We start from the raw sequence: 18,649 nt of genomic DNA, 5'->3' as shown, positions 1-18,649 counted from the left end.
GTCTGCTATATTTCTCCAGAACAGAATAGACAAAGATACCTGTAATAAGGTTTTGGCCCCAATAAGTTGGATTTCAACTCCCACAACATCACTCTGCCATCACTGACAATCAAAGCAGCAGAATTTTCATTGACAGGACAGCACACCATGTTAAAAGGGCGAACTGTCTTAGTGACTCGGATTGCGTCACACTGACATCGCAGATCGTAGGTAAGCTCCTGAACAGGCTGATCTGGATCTAAAAACATTAAGAAAAATGTTATTTCAAATGAAAGAAAATCCTCTGTAAGCAGAATAATTAACTATGTCTAATCAGAATGCAATTTACGTCCTTATTCCAAAATGAAGAAATGATTTGGGCTGTACTGAGGATGTAATAAAGCTTTATATAAATGCAAGTTACAGAATCCAAGGAGTCTAGCACTGAAGGGGACTTTAATTGGAGACCACTACTCTAACACTATTTCTCTGCCCTTTCTAATCCATATATTAATACAGTTTGCCCTGCTACTTTTCCATTCAGAATTGCTCCAATGGGATTTTCAGCAGTAATCATTCATTATTTATCCTCTCAAAACCTTCTATAATTTATATGACTATTATATCCCCTTTAACCAGTTCCATTCCATGACACATTTTTTCAAGCCTCTCTTAATAACTATAACCTATCATTCCTGGTATCATTCAAAGGAATCTTCATAATACCCTTCCCATGGTGCCAGTATGTTTCCTGCACAAAACTAAACACAATATTCCACCTGTGGCCTAGTCAATGTATGTGCAAATTCAGGATCATTTTCTGTCTTTTGTATTCAGTGCTCCTAAATATATGAAACACAGAATCCAATTTGCCTTTTTCACAGCCTTTTCCAGCTGCTGCAACAACAATTTGCATTTATATTGTTCCTTTAATGTAGAAAACATCCCAAGACACTTCTAAAAGCGCACCACCAGTTTTAAAAATGTATCTACTGCACTTTAAGGTTTTTTCCCCTCCTCTCTCTTAGGTAAGTTCCTGAACAGGCTGATATGGATCTAAAAACATTTTGGGGATCTTTCATTTCAGTGTTTCCCGAGATATACTAATTAAATTGAACTGAATATGTAACCCGTCTATTCATTCCTACGCTCTTTTGCAATCTCATGACTTCATCCTCACAGATCATCATGTCCTATAATTTCCTTCCTGATTAAAAAATGACTTTACCGTGTGTGTTTAGAAAACCTCTCTCTATTCTGCTTTTCCCTTTGACTTAAGTTTATTTGCTCTAAAAATGAGACTACATGCAAAAAATGTGGCTTAGTTTCAGTTTATGAAAGTTGGTGTTGAATCATAAGCGTAATTGGAAAATTATAACAAATTTTTTTTTTAATTTTTCTAAGAAAATGCATTTATGCAGAGAATTATGTCTTCTGAATTGCGTCTCCTAAAGTAACTCTGTGATCACAAGGAACTTACAAGGCTCAATGTGGACATTGCTGTGCTGCAAAAACTAGGCCCGCTCAAAGTGGATCGCTTAAAGAGAAACATTACACCTCCTTCTGGCAGGGGAAATCGAAAGCAGCAACACGTGAGCCTGGAGTGCATTTCATAGTAAAAAAAATACTCCACTCGTGATGACGGAACCACCCACAGAAGGCCCAGAGAGACTTCTTACTCTTCGCTTGCCAACAATCTAGGGTCCAGTTAACCTCGTGAATCTATGCCCGACACTCACCTCCACACCTGATTTCAAGGATCAATTCTATGAAGCACACACACTGTCATCAGCAAAATTCCCAGCAGCATGGGACTGTACCTTTAAGGGTACTTCAACGCAAAGGTGGGGACCGACTGCACAGCTTGGCCTTAGCCAATGTGCACAGGGCACCAGAGAATTGGCAAGATGAACAAAAATGGGCAGAGGCTGCTGGAGCTATGCCGCTACAATGGACTGCGTATGACAAGCTGTTACTTCCAAGCCAAGCCGTGCCACAAGGAGCCTTCCGAGATCACACCACTGGCACTGGCTGGATCTCATTATCACCAGAAATACCACCCTCAACAGTGTGCTCATCACTCGTTAGCTATCACAGCACTGACTGTGACACTGACCACTCACTGGTGTGTAGCGAGATCAGACTTCAGCCAAGGAGGCTATGCCAATCCAAGAAGAAGAAAAGTCGGCTTCAGGTCAACACTTGGTGTACCACTGACCCAGAAAGGATCCATGAGTTCCTCAACATCCTTGATCAAATTCTTTCGGACAACAGCCAAGGTTAGAGTGCAGCGAATAACTGCGACTATTTGCGAAACACCATCTACAACTCTGCATTCAATGCGTACAGAAAAAAGGATCAGAGGAATGCTGAATGGAACCAATTGCTGCAACCAAGAGGAGAGCTCTCATGAATTACAAGCAAGTCTTTGGCAAACAAAATCTAGATGTTCTCAGAGTTGCTAGAATCAAGCCTCAGCAGACTGCTCAGCACTGCCCCAATCAAAACTGGTTGAAAGTTTGCAACAGCATACAATCTGCCGCTGAATCTGGTGATGCCAGAGCGATGTATGAAGGAATCAAGAATGCAACAAATCCAGCAGCAACCAAATCAGCCCCCTTGAAGACAAAGATAGGGATGATCATCAGTGATCATGCATGCAGATGGAAAAGTGGGTACAGCACTATCTTGGACACTACACAATGGAGAACAGTGTCACTGAAGAAGCTCTCAGTGCCATTCCAGACTTTCCTGTCATGGAGGAGCTGAACAGCGAACCTACCATAGTAGAGCTCAACAGGGCCAGTGACTGTCTTGCCTGTGGTAAAAGCTCCAGGAAACAGCTGCATTCCACCTAAAATCAACAGAAGTGGAAAACCAGCACTGCTGCAGCATCTCCCGCTGCAGCATCCCCATAAACTTATGCATCTTTTCTCAAAGGAAAAATTTGCACAAGCCATGTGTGATGCAAAAATAGTCACCTTGTATAAAAACAAAGGGGATCGCAGTGACTGTAACTATTGCCAAGGCATCTCCTTGCTCGCGTTGCTCTGACCAGATTGCAGGCCCTGGCATCACACATCTACCCTGAGTCTTAGTGTGGCTTCAGAGCTGGCAGATCGACAGTTAACACTTTGGCAGTTACAGAAGTGTCAAGAATAGCACAAGCCACTCTACACTGCCTTCATAGACCTGAAGGAGACCTTCCATCTCTTCAGCAGAATCGGAATCATTAAACTGCGATGGAAAATAGGCTGCCCACCTTGATCCCTGGGCATCATTTCTTCTTTCCATAAGAATATGCAGTTTTGTCAGTTATAATGGAGCATCAGTGGAAGCTTTCACAATCAACAGTGGGGTAAAGCAGGGCTGCGTCCTGGCACCAACTCTATTTGACGCTTTCGGCAAATCAACTGAGGATATCTACCTGCATCCCAGGGCTAATGGCAAGCTGTTCAACTTGGCAAGACTGTGCACCAAGACAAAGTGTGTATTGTGAATTGTGAGTCGTTGTTTGCTGATGCCGCCGCGCTGGCATCACATACTGAAGTTTACTTGCAACAGCTTGTGAATTGGTTCTCCAGGGCCTGCAAGGAGTTGCACTGACAAACAGCATCAGGAAGACCAAACTTATGGGCCAGGATGTGGAGGCTCCATCTTCCAGCAACGCTGACAACCTCACCCTGGAGGTCGCCAACAGCTTTACATACCTTGGAATCATTACCAGCAACCTGTCCCATGATGCCGAAATCAGTACCAGAAATGCCAGGGCTGCAGCTGTCATGTCAAAGTTCAAAAACCAAGTGTGGACCAACAGCAAACTAACTGAAAATACAAAGTTCTGTGCGTACCAAGTTTGTATTCACAGCACCCTCCTTTAGAGTAGCAAAGGACGGACAACTTATGTGAGTCAAGAAAAGCAACTGAACAGCTTCCACCTCTGCTGAATATGGCAAGACAGGGTGTGGAGCATGGAAGTACACCAGAATGTAGGGATCCCCAGCATGTTTGCTCTCGAGTCAGCCGTGACTCCATTGGGGGGTCATGTGAGCCGAATGGACAACAGCCTCATCCCCTAAGATATGTTCTATGGCGAGCTTGCTGTCAGCGTGAGACCAACAGGTCACCCATGTCCGCGATACAAGGATGTCTACAAGCGAGACTACAATGATTGGGGTCGATGCACAGGAAGTCCTCGCTGCTAACTGGAGTGCCTGGAGACAAGTAGGAAGGAAGGGCATGGAAAAAGCAGAGGACCGAAGAAATGGCCAGATGGTGGAAAAGAGCAACTGACTTCGGGCCAACGCTATTCATCTGTGCCAGCTGCGGAAGGGACTGCCAGTCATGAATTGGCCTCTATAGCCACAACAGATGATGTTCAATACAGAAGTGACATATACCTGGACACAGCCCATCATCTCCTAAGGTGGATGGATACCTAAACTCTGATTAAACTCAACATACCCACCTTGCTGATTGCAGTCAATACTGATTAAAACTACTGCAGAAATAATCTGCAACTTGTTAACCAGTTACTGTATGATTGGCACTCATGCTCACCCTGCTCTTCGCTGGAGAGTGCCAGTGAACTGGAATTTGCTCGACGGATTCTTAGTGTAATACAGCCATTTTCATGAAGACAGAATAAAGCATCCCGCTGACGGCAAGGAATGACCTAGGACAGAGAAGCAGAAAACAGTTTGAAAACATCAGTTACTCTGAGTAGTGATGTACTTAATGCGAGAATACTGGAACTTGGCGTGTACTAGAATTTCATACAAACTGTATGCATAAACTTACATCTAATATTTGCCATCATCCCTACTGTAGTATCTTTTATCAGGAAACAACCAAATGATATTATTAGGAGGTGCTCACATTATACCCACTGAAACTGTGATTATACCAGCAGGGTGCAGCCAAATATCTGTCCTGAATTTATTCAAACACTATGAAGTTCTCAATCTCAAAAAGGCAATATTGAAACTTAGCCAGTATTCAATCCTTCATAATCAAAAAATATTGCCACCATATAACATCAGATTCTCACAGCAGTCTTGATTTCTAAATTACATAAGTGAGGATGCATTTTCTGGATTACAATCCAAAAGTAGAAGCTCTCTTTCCTTTTTATCCCTCAGATTTCAATACAAGATATACTGCCAACTCAAACTTCATTCTCAATATCTCAAAAGGCTTAACTCCACATTTGTAGTAATTAAATCATTCTCTAGTCATTCTAAATGTAACAATGTCAGTGGAAAGGTAGAGTTAGTTACCTGTAGAAATGGAGCTCCTGTTCTTTCAATAGCAACTATGCCTACTGTTTGGTTTACTTCCAAGTCAAGGATCAGGATTTCTCTGGGATATAGCAGCAACATATGGTTCCTCTTTGATGGCAAATAGGACAGCTGCAGGCAGTCATTCAAAGTTACCGACTCTGCACTGAAATAAATCAGGTGAATAATAAATTAGTATGATAACAGAAACTTTGCATTCATTACCATATATGTTAAAAAGTAAAACATGGTGGATTTTCCCCAAATAACTACTGCCCTCCATGCAATTGGCAGCATCTCTCACTGAAGAAAAATATTCCAAATGAGGCTAGAAAACTCAAGTGTCATGGACTTCTGGACCATTTAGGCCGATACTTCAGTGAAATACTGAGAGAGAACGGTACCGTCAAAAGTGCAGTCTTTCAGTTGAGGTGTTAAACCTTTGTCTGCCCTCTCTGGTGGATTTTAAAGATCCAATGGCACTATTCAAAGAGGATCAAGGGAGCTCTTCTTAAAACATTTTTCCCTCAACCACCATCACTAAAACGGATCATTTGGTCGCTGTTTGTGGTGAAAATTGGCTGCGACTTCTACTTATGTTACAATTGAAACTAGACTTCAAAAAGTACTTCATTGAGCAAGAAGCATTCGGGACATCTTCAAGATATGAATGGCCCCATATAACTGCAATTTCTTCTTCCAATCATGCTGGCAGGTTGTCAGTAACTCAAAAAAATTGTCTACTTGTTTCATATTTTCATTCAAATCAGGTTGTACTTTCAGCAACTTGCCACACAAACATTTAAAAATCTACAACTTGTAAGCCAAGTCAAGCTGACCGCTGGGGCCCTGCCACAGATTTTTTTTTAAAAATTCGTTCATGGGATGTAGCCATTGCTGGCTAGGCCAACATTTATTGCTCATCCCTAATTGCCCTTGGATAGCACGTTCAGAGAAGTGGTCACTCTGCAGCTTCAGGGCCTGGAGACAGAAAGGGTATGGGTGACCACTAGGCAGTCCAAGAGAAGTAGGTAGGTAGTGCAGGAGTCCCCTGGGTCCCTGCTCACAAATTAGTTTTCCATTTTGGAAGCTGGTGAGGGCACTGGTTCCTCAGAGGAGTGCAATCAGAGCCAAGTTTATGGCACTATGAGCAGCTCGGCTGTACAGGAGGGGAGGAAGAAGAAAGGGAGAGCTATAGTGACAGGGGATTTATTGGTTAGGGGAACAGACAGGCGTTTCTGTGGCTGTAGATTCTGTGGCTGTAGACGTGACTCCAGGGTGGTATGTTGCCTCCCTGGTGCCAGGGTCAAGGATGTCACAGAACAGCTGCAGGACATTCTTCTGGGGGGGAGGGTGGTCAGCCAGAGGTCGTGGTCCACATTGGTACCAATGACTTAGGTAGGAAGAGGGATGTAGTGCTGCAATCAGAATTTAGGGAGCTAGGTAGAAAATTAGCAAGCAGGACCTCAAATGTAGTAATCTCTGGATTACTCCCAGTGCCACGTGCCAGTGAGTACACAAACAGGAGGATAAGGCAGATGAATGCATGGCTGGAAAGATGGTGCAGGAAGAAGGGCTTTAGATTCCTGGGACACTGGGACTGGCTCTGTGGGAGATGGCACCTGTAAAAGCCAGATGGGTTGCACCTGAACAGAGGTGGGACTGAGTTTCTTGCTAGTGCTGTTGGGAGGACTTTAAACTAACTTGATGGGGGTGTGGGAATCAAAGATAATATTAGAGAGGAATACCAGGGTGCACAAAATACTGGGAGGGACAGATAGCACTAGTATATGGAATAGGTAAAGTCGGGGAAAGGGAGAAAATAACAAAATCTAAATCAGGGTTACTATGCATGTATGTGAATGCACGGAGTATGGTAAATAAGATTGGGAAGTTACGGCCGCAGATTGTCATGTGGGAATATGATGTTATGGCGATAACAGAGGCCTAGCTCAAGGAAGGGCAGAACTGGTTGTTAAATATTCCCGGGTACAAGGTGTTCAGAAGAGATAGGAAAGGAAAGGAGGAGGGGGTGGCAGCATCGGTTAAGGAGAGCATTGCAGCGCTGGAGAAAGAGGACGTCCCAGAGGATTCAAGGACAGAATCAATTTGGCTAGAGCTAAGGAACAAAAAGGGTGCAATTACGTTGCTCGGTGTAGTCTATAGACCGCCCAATAGTGAGGAGGAGGTAGAAGAACAAATCTGCAGGGAAATCAGAGTGATGCAAGCATTATAGAGTAGTTATGATGGGGGGGGCTTTAATTACCCAAATGTAGACTGGGATAGTGGTAGTGTGTCAAGAAGATATAATAATGTTATTGGAAATTATTTTAAAATAGAGTTTAGAGGTGTCTGTGTCTATGTATATGTGTATGTCTTAATTGGATTAAAGTCAGCTGGTCTAGAGGCTTTGATGTATAGAAGGGAAGTAGATTTGAAATGGTAATTAGATAAACATAGGAAATAGAAGGTGAGGTGTAAAGGGGGTATTTTGCATTTTTAAATAGGACATTCAAAAGAGCGGGTGAAATATTACACCTAACCAGCTGAAACTCAGAAACAATGTTTATTTTTTTTCAAAGCTTACTAGTAAAGTGGGTATTATGAATGGGATTTATTGTTAGAAGATTTAAAGTTAAAAAAACCTAGTGACAATGAGAATTTGCATTCAAAGAGGAAAATATGTATAAAGGAAGAGAAGGCTATTGGTAAAAGGAGGAGGGATTCGATGAACTAAAGCCTCCAGCCTTTTAGCCTCAAGTCTGTCTGCAAGGACGCAGAGCTGAAAGAGACTCATTTTAAATGCGACTGTCCAGGATGTGCTTTACCAGGGGTCTGTTTAAATCTGGGTGTTTTACTGTTGCCGTACCAGGGGTGTAACTGAGTCAGATTAATTAGGGGTTTTTTGTAGTTATCATAGTAGTAATTTTGTAGACATATGTATGTGCTTACAATCTTTCTTGTATTAATAAATGTTTAATTTAGTTTTATAAAAAACCCTTAAGACTCAGTGGTCTTATTACTACTGAATTCAAAACCTGCATCTCAAAACATACAAATTTCAAAAATGGGTTATGACAGTTGTTTCAAGTTTCCCTCTGGGGTTTGAACAACAAAGCCTTTACCATCGGCTGTATCATAATATAGTGTAAAGGGCAGACAGGGGCAAAAGTTTCTAAATTGTGCTTAGGTGAATTTTCTACAGCAGTATGTGTCCAATCCAACAAGGAAAGATGCACTGTTAGAGATGGTTCTTGGAAATGAGGTGGGCCAAGTAGATCAAGTGTCAGTGGGGGAACATTTAGGTGACTGTGATCATTGTATTGTACATTTTAGGATGATGTTAGAAAAGGACAATAGGCAATCCAGAGTAAGGGTAATTAACTGGAGAAGAGCCGACTTCGATGGGGCAAGAACGGAGCTGGGCTAGATAGACTGGAACAAAAGAGTGGCAGGGAAAACTTTAGCTGAACAATGTGCTACCTTCAAATAAGAATTGGTTTGGACACAGTCAAGGTATATTCCATCAAAAAGGAAAGGTAGGGCAAACAAATTCAGAGCTCCCCGGATGAAAAAGGAGGCTGAAATTAAGATAAAAAAGAAAAAGTGTGCTTATGACAAGTGTCAGGTAGAAAATACAATTGGGGTAGAGTTAATAGTCACATGGAAAAATATTGGTTGATAAGGAATAAGGAAGAACCAGCATGGATTTCTAAAGGGGAAATCGTGTTTAACTAACTTGCTGGAGTTTTTTGAAGAGGTAACAGAAAAGGCCAATGAAAATAATGTTGTTGATGTGGTGTACATGGACTTTGAAAAGGCATTTGACACAGTGCCACACAACAGATTTGAGAGAAAAGTTATTGCTCATGGAATAAAGGGGACAGTGGCAAAGTAGATACAAAATTAGCTGAAAAATAGGAAGCAGAGAGTAATGGTTAAAGGATATTTTTCAGGCTGGAGGAAGGTTTGTACTGGAGTTCCCCAGGGGTCGGTATTGGGACTCTTGCTTTTCCTGATATATATTAATGATCTAAATCTTGATGTGCAGGGGACAATTTCACAGTTTGCGGATGATACAAAACTTGGATGTTTTGTGAACTGTGAGGAGAATGGTGTGGAACTTCAAGTGGACATAGGCAAGTTGGTGGAGTGGGCAGTTGGTGGCAGATGAAGTTCAATGTAGAGAAGTGTGAGGTGATGCATTTTGGTAGGAAGAACATCGACAGACAATATAAAATAAGGGATGAAATTTTGAAGAAGATGCAGGAGCAGAAAGACTTGGACGTATATACGCATAAATCACTGAAGGTGGCAGAACAGGTGGACAAAGCAGTTAATAAAGCAAATAGTATCCTGGGATTTAATGATATGGGGTATAGAGTACAAGAGCAGGGAGGTTATGCTGAATTTATATAACACTCGTTAAACTTCAGCTGGAATATTGTGTACAGTTCTGGGGCTGCCACATTATAGGAAGGATGTGAACACACTGGAGACAGTGCAGAAGATTTAAAAGAATGGTTCCAGGAATGAGAAACTTCAGATATGAGGATAGATTGGAGAGGTTGGGACTGTGCTCCTTGGAGAGAAGGCGGCTATGAGGAGATTTGATAGAGATATTCAAAATCATGAGGGGTTGGACAGAGTAGATAGGGAGAAGCTGTTCCAGCTTGTAAAAGGATCAAGAACAAGAGGGCACAGATTTAAAGTGATTTGCAAAAGAAGCAACTGTGACGCGAGAAAAAACTTTCACACAACAACCACTGCCTGAAAGTGTGGTGGAGGCAGGTTCAATCGAGGCATTCAAGAGGGCATTAAATGATTATTTGAATAGAAACAATGTGCAAGGGTATGGGGAAAAGGCAGGGCAATGGTACTAGGTCATAATGCTCATTTGGAGAGCTGGTGCAGACATGATGGGCCGAATGACCTCCTTCTGTGCTGTTAAAATTCTGTGATTCTGTTCGGAGGGCATTTAAGAGTCAACCAAATTGCTGTGGATCTGGAGTAGGCCAGGCCAAGTATGGATGGCAGATTTCTTTCCCTAAAGGACATTAGTGAATCAGATGGGTTTTTACAACAATCAGCAATGTTTTAACGGTCATCATCAGACTTTTAATTTCAGACTTTTATTGAATTCAAATTTCACCATCTGCCGTGGTGGAATTTGAACTCGGGTGGCCAGAGCATTACCCTGGGTCTCTGGAATACTAGTCCAGTGACAGTGCTACTATGCCACCACCTCCCCCAAAATTGTGGACAACGCAAGGCCAGCATTCGCTGCCCATCTCCAATATGCTTAGGACTTTAATAATGGTGCAATTTAAAGTATCAATACAAATATCAGTTGAATTCCCCTCCAGACTCTCAAAAAAGAAATGCTAGTTACATTTTATTTTCATTTCCTATTGTACTATTTAGCAATATACTTACAGAATTCTTATCAAGATGAAATACTTGGTGATTAGTTGAGGCACTGGAGCATGAAAAAAGTAGTTTTACATTTTGCTTTTATGGGCAATTTATCTGTGTAAAATGGTAAATCTAACAGAAGGAAATTTGTTTGGAAGGAGTGGGATCACCTTCAGGAAGCTTTATAAAATTAATATATAAATAGTATCAATATTCTGTCTTGTTCGAATACGTCTAACCACAAGGAAACTTTTACGAAAAAAGTCAATGCAATTGGGTTAACACATCATATAATTGCAAATACATAGCCATTAAAAATAGATTAATTATTGAGTACTGATTTTTTTTCTTCTACTTTCCAAAATACACATTTTTAATCATGCATGAGATATTGTATAATTTCTACATTGCTAAATACCTCTAAACATTAAACTTTAAGATTAAATAGGGCAATTCTAATTTTGTTAATGCTGAGCTCATGAAAGTGATATCTGTGCTGGGGAAATAAAATTTAGAATACAGATTTATGGGTGAAGGGGGGAATTTACAGTGAAGGAATTTTCTCTCAATAAAATGACAAATTGTAAATAGAGCTTGCAAAATCTAACATTTTATCTTAAAAATGTAACTTACTTGGGTTTTTCATTAGTGATGAGGATTTTCACCCTGTTTAAGGCTTTCTTGGCACCAGTGGCTGCTGGTTTTATATGGGCAGGACTTGAATGAGGGCTTGATATGTAAACCTTCTTCCCCGAACTGCTGGGAGGTTTGGATGGTGAAAAATCTGAGACAAACACTATACCCTCACTGGTCAACACTACAAATAGGAGACAACAGAAAATATGTTTCAGTGTAAAAATAAAACTTTGGAAAGCTTTTTTTTTATACCAACTTCAAAAAAAATCACAGAATTGTTACAGCGCAGAAGGAAGCCATTCAGTCCATTGTGTCTGCACCAGCTCTCTGAATGAGCAATTCACCTAGTGCCTTTCTCCCACCCGCTCCCTGTAACCCTGCACGTTCTTCCTTGTTCTATATCAATTATTTTTTACCTTTCTGAGTTACAATGCAAGAAATTTTACCTAAAAATAATAATGTACTCTCTAGCCAGCCACCAAGAGATTTGCAGAATAAAAATGCCCATGGCAATTTCCCAATTAATTTCTTCTCTCTGCAGAGAAACACTTCACCTTCACTCATTGCCTCCCACCAATAATGAACTCAGTCTGAGCTAAAATTGTAGCAGTTAGCTTGTGTGCTATTTGCTATAGCACAGCAACTTGGAACACTAAACACAGCAGGCCATCTTCACAGCAACATGTTCAAGACTGAACACAACCTGTAAAATAAGAATGTTCCAATAATCTGTCATATAGCCTGCAAACATAAAAAGTAGGTTTTGTTTCATGTTTGCACTGCAGCATTTTAAATTAATTTGAAAACAGTTTTCAGTAGCTAGAAAGTGTTATTGTTAAAACATCAGCCACAGGTGTCAGCCTTGGCTCAGTGGTAACACTCTCCCCATTGAATCAGACGGTTGCAAGCTCATGTCCCACTCCAGAGACTTGGGTATGTAGGCCTGACCCCTCAGTGCAGCACCACAGTAGGTGGCTTTGCTCAGGTGAGCTGTTAAACTAAAACCTCGTCTGTCTTCCTAGGTGAAGGTAAAGATCCCATGATACTATTTGAAGAGAAGGCAAGTGCTCCTCGATGCCCTTTCCACTATTTGTCCCTCAACCGACATCAATAAAGCGGATCATCTGGTCATTATTTTATCAGTGATGTGGGTCCTTGCCCTGCATAAATTGTCTGGCATGTTTTTCCATACGCACAGGATATGGGCATTGTTGGTAAGGCCAACATTTATCATCCCTCCTTAATTGGCCCTGAAAAAGTGAAGATGAGCCAACTTCCCAAATACAACCAAGTTGCTTACTAGGCCATTTCTGAAGGCAGTTAAGAGTTAACTGCATTATGGGTCTGGAGTCACATATAGCCCAAACCAGGTAAGGATGGCAGATTTCCTTTCCTAAATGATATTAGAGAACCTGATGGGTTTTTATGGCAATCCAGTCACATCACTGATACTAGCTTTTTATTCCATATTTCATTTAATTAATTGAAATTAAATTCCCCAGTCTCTATACTGAGATTTGAACACATGTCTCTATATCATTAGTCGAGACTCCTGGATTGTTACCAGTAATGTAACCACTATGCTCCTGTACCCCACATTGTTTCCCTACATTACAATGGTGATTCTTCTTCTAAACTTCATTGGCTCTAGTGTTTTGGGACATCCTGAGGTTGAGAAAGATGTTGTATAACACAAGTTTGTTTTTCTTTCTCTCCTTAGTGTCACCTCTGGAAATGTTTCTTGTACTAAAAGACAATCTCCCAACAGATGTCGCCAAATATAGGGTCCAATACGTGTGCTCTTATAATCTTAGCCATGAAATAACTCAATTTTCAACAAGGGAACAGCAATGCAAAACTGCCATTCTAATTATAGGATCATAGAATAGTACAGCACAGAAGAGGCATTCAGCCCATTGAGTCAGTACCGGATCTTTCGAAGAGCTACCATCCCTGCAATTTTTTCACTTTCAAGTACATAATCTAATCCCTTTTGAAGGCTACAATTGAATCTGTATTCACCAACCTATCAGGTGCCCTTCCTTTCCTCCATGTAGTGATGCACCTAGACTGAAAGGAAAAACTTGCATTTATATAGCACTTTTCACAATCGCTGGATATTCCAAAGCGCTTTACAGCCAATGAGGGGTATTTGAAGTGTAGTCACTGTTGCAATGTAGGAAACATGCACTCAAAACATCTCCCCTTTAAAGTGGATTCATTGCTCCATTATACTTCTGCCCAGCAGCCTTTGCCTCCAATTTATCTCGGTCAGATCCATCAATTCACTTAAATTAGCCCTCCTTCAGTTAAGTATTTTTATTCTATATTGCCCCTGTCCTTCTCTATTTTTGCCTTACAATACTATGATCACTATCCCTGAGATGCTCTCCAATTGTGACATTTTCATCTTGACCCATTTTATTCCTCAGGACTAAATCCAGCAATGTACTTGTTAGGTAGGAAACATTCAGATTAAAAAAATAATCTCCTGAACACTTAGGCAAGTATATGTAGATTGCCATCTGCACTGTGAAAAATAGTGTTATTCTGAAAAATACACATCCTGGATCTATAACTGAGCTTAGCCAGGAGTAGGCTCCACGTATATGTATTTATACACATTTGAAAAACTCCACTCTTCAGCTTTGAAGTTTTTAGTAATTTGGGAGCCAGCAAGCACGTCTACATTCTTACAAAATTCTAAAGACTAAGTAGTTAGCTTAAAAAGGGTCCTGGCAGTCCAACTACTTATCGCTTTACTTATTGCATCATGTATGATTTCTGAACCAGAAGTTGGTGAAATACTGTTGAAATTTTTTTTTATAATACTTCAGTTGCTTTGCTAACACACTGATCCCAATATTTCAAAATAAGTACCTTACGTAGGAGATGCATGAATAATTGAACGGCTTCATTATAATCATTAAGTATAGACTAATGTAGCATAAAACAAATACACAAGGACAGGGCTCTTTTCTTACTGGGTTCAGCCCAAGATCCAATGATATACCACCTGCAGTACCACATGGGTCTGCACTGTACAATACAATCCACACCTAGGGCAGAATTTTACCGCCCGCAGGCGGGCGCACGCCCAACCTGGTTGGGTGTAAAATAGCCCATGATGATGTTGGGTGAGCGTCCCGATGTCATCATGCACTTAGGCGATATTTAGGTCAGCGGGCATGCGAGAGTCAGCAGCGCGCCCACTGACAATTAGGAGGCCTATTAAGGCCATTAATCAATTAATTAACTGCAATTCTTCGTTGCCTGTCCAACCTTACAGTTGGCGGGCAGGCGAATTGATCAGGCGGCCTTTGCATTTTTGAGGAAACCTCATCGATGGGCGGGATAAGGCTTCTGATGTTAATTAAAAAAAAGTAAAAATGTTTTGACAGAATTTTTATTATGTCTATGTTCATGTGAGAGACTCCTATGTGCGGACATTTTTCTCACATTTTCCACATCTTTATTTAAGCATTTTATATTCTTCAGCTCCCTGAGGCAGCTCTCTGCTTTCAGGGTGCTTTCATTTCACGCTCCCCCGCGCATGCGCAGTCTTCGGCACTTGCCCTCCTCCCGCCCCCACCCCGACAGCACCGAGCTTCTCAGCACGCCTTTCACGTTGGCTGGCCATTTCCCAGCTACTCCCGGCCCGCCTGCTGCACCCGGCCGACAACCCGAAACTCCTGCCCCTAGTTTCAGAGTAGCAAGTGTAGCATATGTCAGCCTTGGAATGCTGAACTGGCACTGAAAGTGGTAGAAAACAAGATAATGAAGTTCTACTCCGCATTAATATGAAAGTAGGGAAGTCACACAGGGACGCTGCAACTAAACATCTTTAGGTTTTTCTTTTTTAAAATGTAGTCGCTCGCAAGCACCACCCCCACAAAACTAGGTCAACCATTTTTACATTTCTTACCAAATTCTGTGCAGTTGTGAAACCAGGAAAAGATATGTTTTTCTTTATTCATTCATGGGATGTGGGCACTGCTGGCTAGGCCAGCATTATTGCCTATCCCTAATTTCCCTTTCACCACATTGTCAAATGTTTCCAACACCCTAATTATTCAATATATTGAATCAGAGATGAACAGTTTCTAAGGCTTGTTTAAGGTTTATAGGAAAATAAACTTGCAGCTTATTTCTTGTGAATCCCCAAGATAGGGATACCCTCTATAATCCCTCAGGGTTTAAAATTTAATCCATTACATTTCAGTTATTGTAAATTATTAAATTGTAATAGATCGTGTATTATAATTGTTCTACAGAAATAATTGTAATTAGAAGGATGTTCCACTGTAATAGCAAATCAAGTTTTAATCCTGCCTTGCCGAATGAATTGTCTTACTTTGCATGCACTACCTTCTATTTAAGGAGAAAGAGGAATCAACTTACAAGCTAAATTTGATAGCTCAAAGGGATCAAACGAAAAGGAAAGTATGTTTTCTGCATAGCTTTTCTTCCACAATTTGGTGCCTGTATCTGCATTCCAAAGGACGATGTAGTTTGGTGGATGAATCGCTAATAGGAGGTCTCGAGAGGCATCCTGATTCCACAGCCACTCCATGTCTATTAGCAAGAAAGAAACAGAAAATGAGAAAATGTCAGTAACACTGTTTCCTTTAGGATTGAGATAAAGAACGTGGATGAGCTTTCAGCAATATGGTATATAATTTAATAACGCAATTTTTAAAAATCTAATAGGGGTATAACTATTTAGCATACCATCACCTTTCGGACCTGGTTTGACTACATATTAGGCTAATGAGCAAATATGCCTCCCTGTTGATTGTAAAAGGTACAGCGTGAAATAGGATTGTGCACCTTTTACCACTAATTCCCTGGTAGAGAACTGGCAGAACCCCATCACTAACTCATACATTTACAAAGCCAGCACTCTGCAATCCAAGTGTATCTTCCATGGTATGCTTTTAACTAAAAACAAGCATACTGTTGTTAATTACCTCAACGTGTAATTTTCTTTACTTACCAGTTCACGAGCTGATTATTAAAGGCAACACAGGCTTAAGGGTTTAATAACAGAATGCCGACAAATGAACTGTTTCCTTTCCACCACAAGGAAAAAAAATAGAATTTTCTGTAAATTATGTTACACAGCACTGGGAAATTAAAAGCAAAGAGCAGCTGAATATTGGAGAACAACAGAAACATTCCAACATAGTTCATGATTGAACTAGTACCTTGCCTAAGAGGTTTCATGTGGATAATTCTACAAAAAGGCTTCCTCGAAGTCATCACATAGCAACTCAAAACATAAATGTGATTAATGTAAAATCCCAATTCACCAAATTGAAACAAATAATAGGAGGACCCATTTTGCATCAAAATAGTTTTACATCGATTTTCATGTGCTGTCTGACTTCTGGACCTAAGGTATCATCAATTGAATTTTATATCAAGCCAAGCATTTTCAGTTGAATGCTACAGCAAAAGCCTATCAATCAGTTTCAGCACTAAACTTCATGGTTTTTTTGTCAACATTATAATCTGCTAAAACTCAGTCATACACTTATTATTTGATTATCTACACATACTTCACTGAAGAACAAGATAAATGCTTGACTAGTCTCATAAATTCTTCTATAGGGACAAAACTTAATGACTAAAGCCATAATTCATATAGTTTAACCTTCGTAAATGAAAATATTTTATTCCCAACAGAGAGGATTGGAGAACAAAAACAACATAAGGTGGTCCAAAATAGTAAACAATAAAATAGTAAAAGGATTTTCAATTACTCCAGACCTTGGACGTTTAAAATCTAGTCAGGTTGTTGATGGATTGACATTGTTCAAAGAACAAACATGATATTTCATGAATACACAACAGAAATGCTTACAAGTGCTCATGGCTACACCAGGTGTTTTTCCTATAAGGGTATGTTCTTCTGGAAATTTCAATAATCCTGACAACGAACCCTAAATTTAGCAAATATAGTATATCAGAACATAGGAGATTGTGATGAGCACACAAATTGATCAATACTTTCGTGTCAGGATAACAACAAATTATGCTTAATACCAGACAAAAATAAATAACACTGACAACTAATTATAAAACAATTTCACACAAGAGTTCAGGCCACAACTTCATTAGTTTTTATTCATTCTCTGGACGGGGATAACATTTATGAAGCCCCACAAATTGCTTACTGTTACTTGCCCTGCGAATATGATGGTGGGCCTTCTTGATGCATTGCAGTCATTCTGGTGATGGTGCTTCTACAATGATGCAAGAAATCAGGATACTGATTCAGTAACTTTGAAAGATAGTCATTAGGTAATACAGAACTTGAGTATTGCTGAAATAAAAGGGAGACATTTTTGTCGGTAAACCACGGTCTACCCAAGCCTACCTTCATTGGCCAATGTATGCGTTGGGATTCTTACAGTTCCACATTCAATATGATTGGCCTTATCGCAACCTTGTAATTGGGACCTAAGTCATTTGCTCACCATGTAAACTCTATGTGGAAAAAAGGCACATCAAAGGCATCCTGTGGGATAATGGCTACCCTCATCAGAGCATTTCATGCTGTATGTCGCATGACAAACTCATGAGTGGATCTAAGGCCATCACTTCGGCCTGAAAAGTGCCCAGTCTACCTCAGGTTACCATGAAAGGGCAAGGTATCTCAAGAATTTGAGCAACAGTGAAGCTGGCTGTTTCACGCTGCTACTATGCAGTAGCAACACAGGTGGTATTTGCCCTAACAGGTTGCTGCCATCAAGCCAAAAAGACGTTCTGCTTATCACACAAATGAGTCAAGTGATATATGAATTTCAGAGCCACTGTGATGCCAGGTATATAAGCCGTACGCTCAAAGGTTGGTGGATCGTATCAAACAGCATGTCCTTTCCAATGTTCCCAATGGGCAAGGTACAGGCCGTACCCAACCAGCCTGTGTGCCAAACATTAGATGTGATTCCACAACTGGACAACATTTGCTAAACAATCCTCAGTGTGTTAAGAATTACACTGACAACCAAGTTAAGATTGTCAGTCGAGCTCCCAATGTGGCACATTTGCATGCACTGGAAGCCGTATATGTTAAGACACAGGGCCCTGTTCTTTGCAGACAGAAAGAACATGTACACACATTGCACTTGCTTCAGCTAAACAAAATAAGTGGCAGCCATTCGCTGGTTCATTCCTCAGGGCAATGCCTTGGCCAAAGTCAAGCTGCCTGGTTTAAATTTCAAACAATGTTTGGCAGTTAACTGTCAATCACCCTCAACTGGTGCATTCTCCATGGCAACGTCATTATCAATCCGAATCCACTTGCCAACTAATCAGTACTCTCTTCTCATACA

The 18,649-nt window shown here is 40.7% G+C and overlaps 1 protein-coding gene across 1 annotated transcript in view; it reads right to left on the bottom strand.

Annotated features, from left to right (window-relative positions):
* wdr11 (WD repeat domain 11) overlaps positions 1-18,649 on the bottom strand; it is a 121,208-nt gene that overhangs the window by 72,892 nt on the left and 29,667 nt on the right. The window contains exons 4-8 of the mRNA XM_078564772.1: positions 15,711-15,884; positions 11,307-11,490; positions 5,259-5,424; positions 4,540-4,654; positions 40-238 (exon numbers count right to left, since the gene is read on the bottom strand). Coding sequence (XP_078420898.1) covers positions 40-238; positions 4,540-4,654; positions 5,259-5,424; positions 11,307-11,490; positions 15,711-15,884 — 838 coding nt within the window. The remainder of the gene's footprint in view (positions 1-39; positions 239-4,539; positions 4,655-5,258; positions 5,425-11,306; positions 11,491-15,710; positions 15,885-18,649) is intronic.

This window comes from Cetorhinus maximus, chromosome 20 (assembly GCF_964194155.1).
Source record: "Cetorhinus maximus chromosome 20, sCetMax3.hap1.1, whole genome shotgun sequence".
Classification (NCBI taxonomy): Eukaryota; Metazoa; Chordata; class Chondrichthyes; order Lamniformes; family Cetorhinidae; genus Cetorhinus; species Cetorhinus maximus.
The sequence above is the reverse complement of the archived record's forward strand: the minus strand, read 5'-3'. Positions and strand labels throughout refer to the sequence as shown.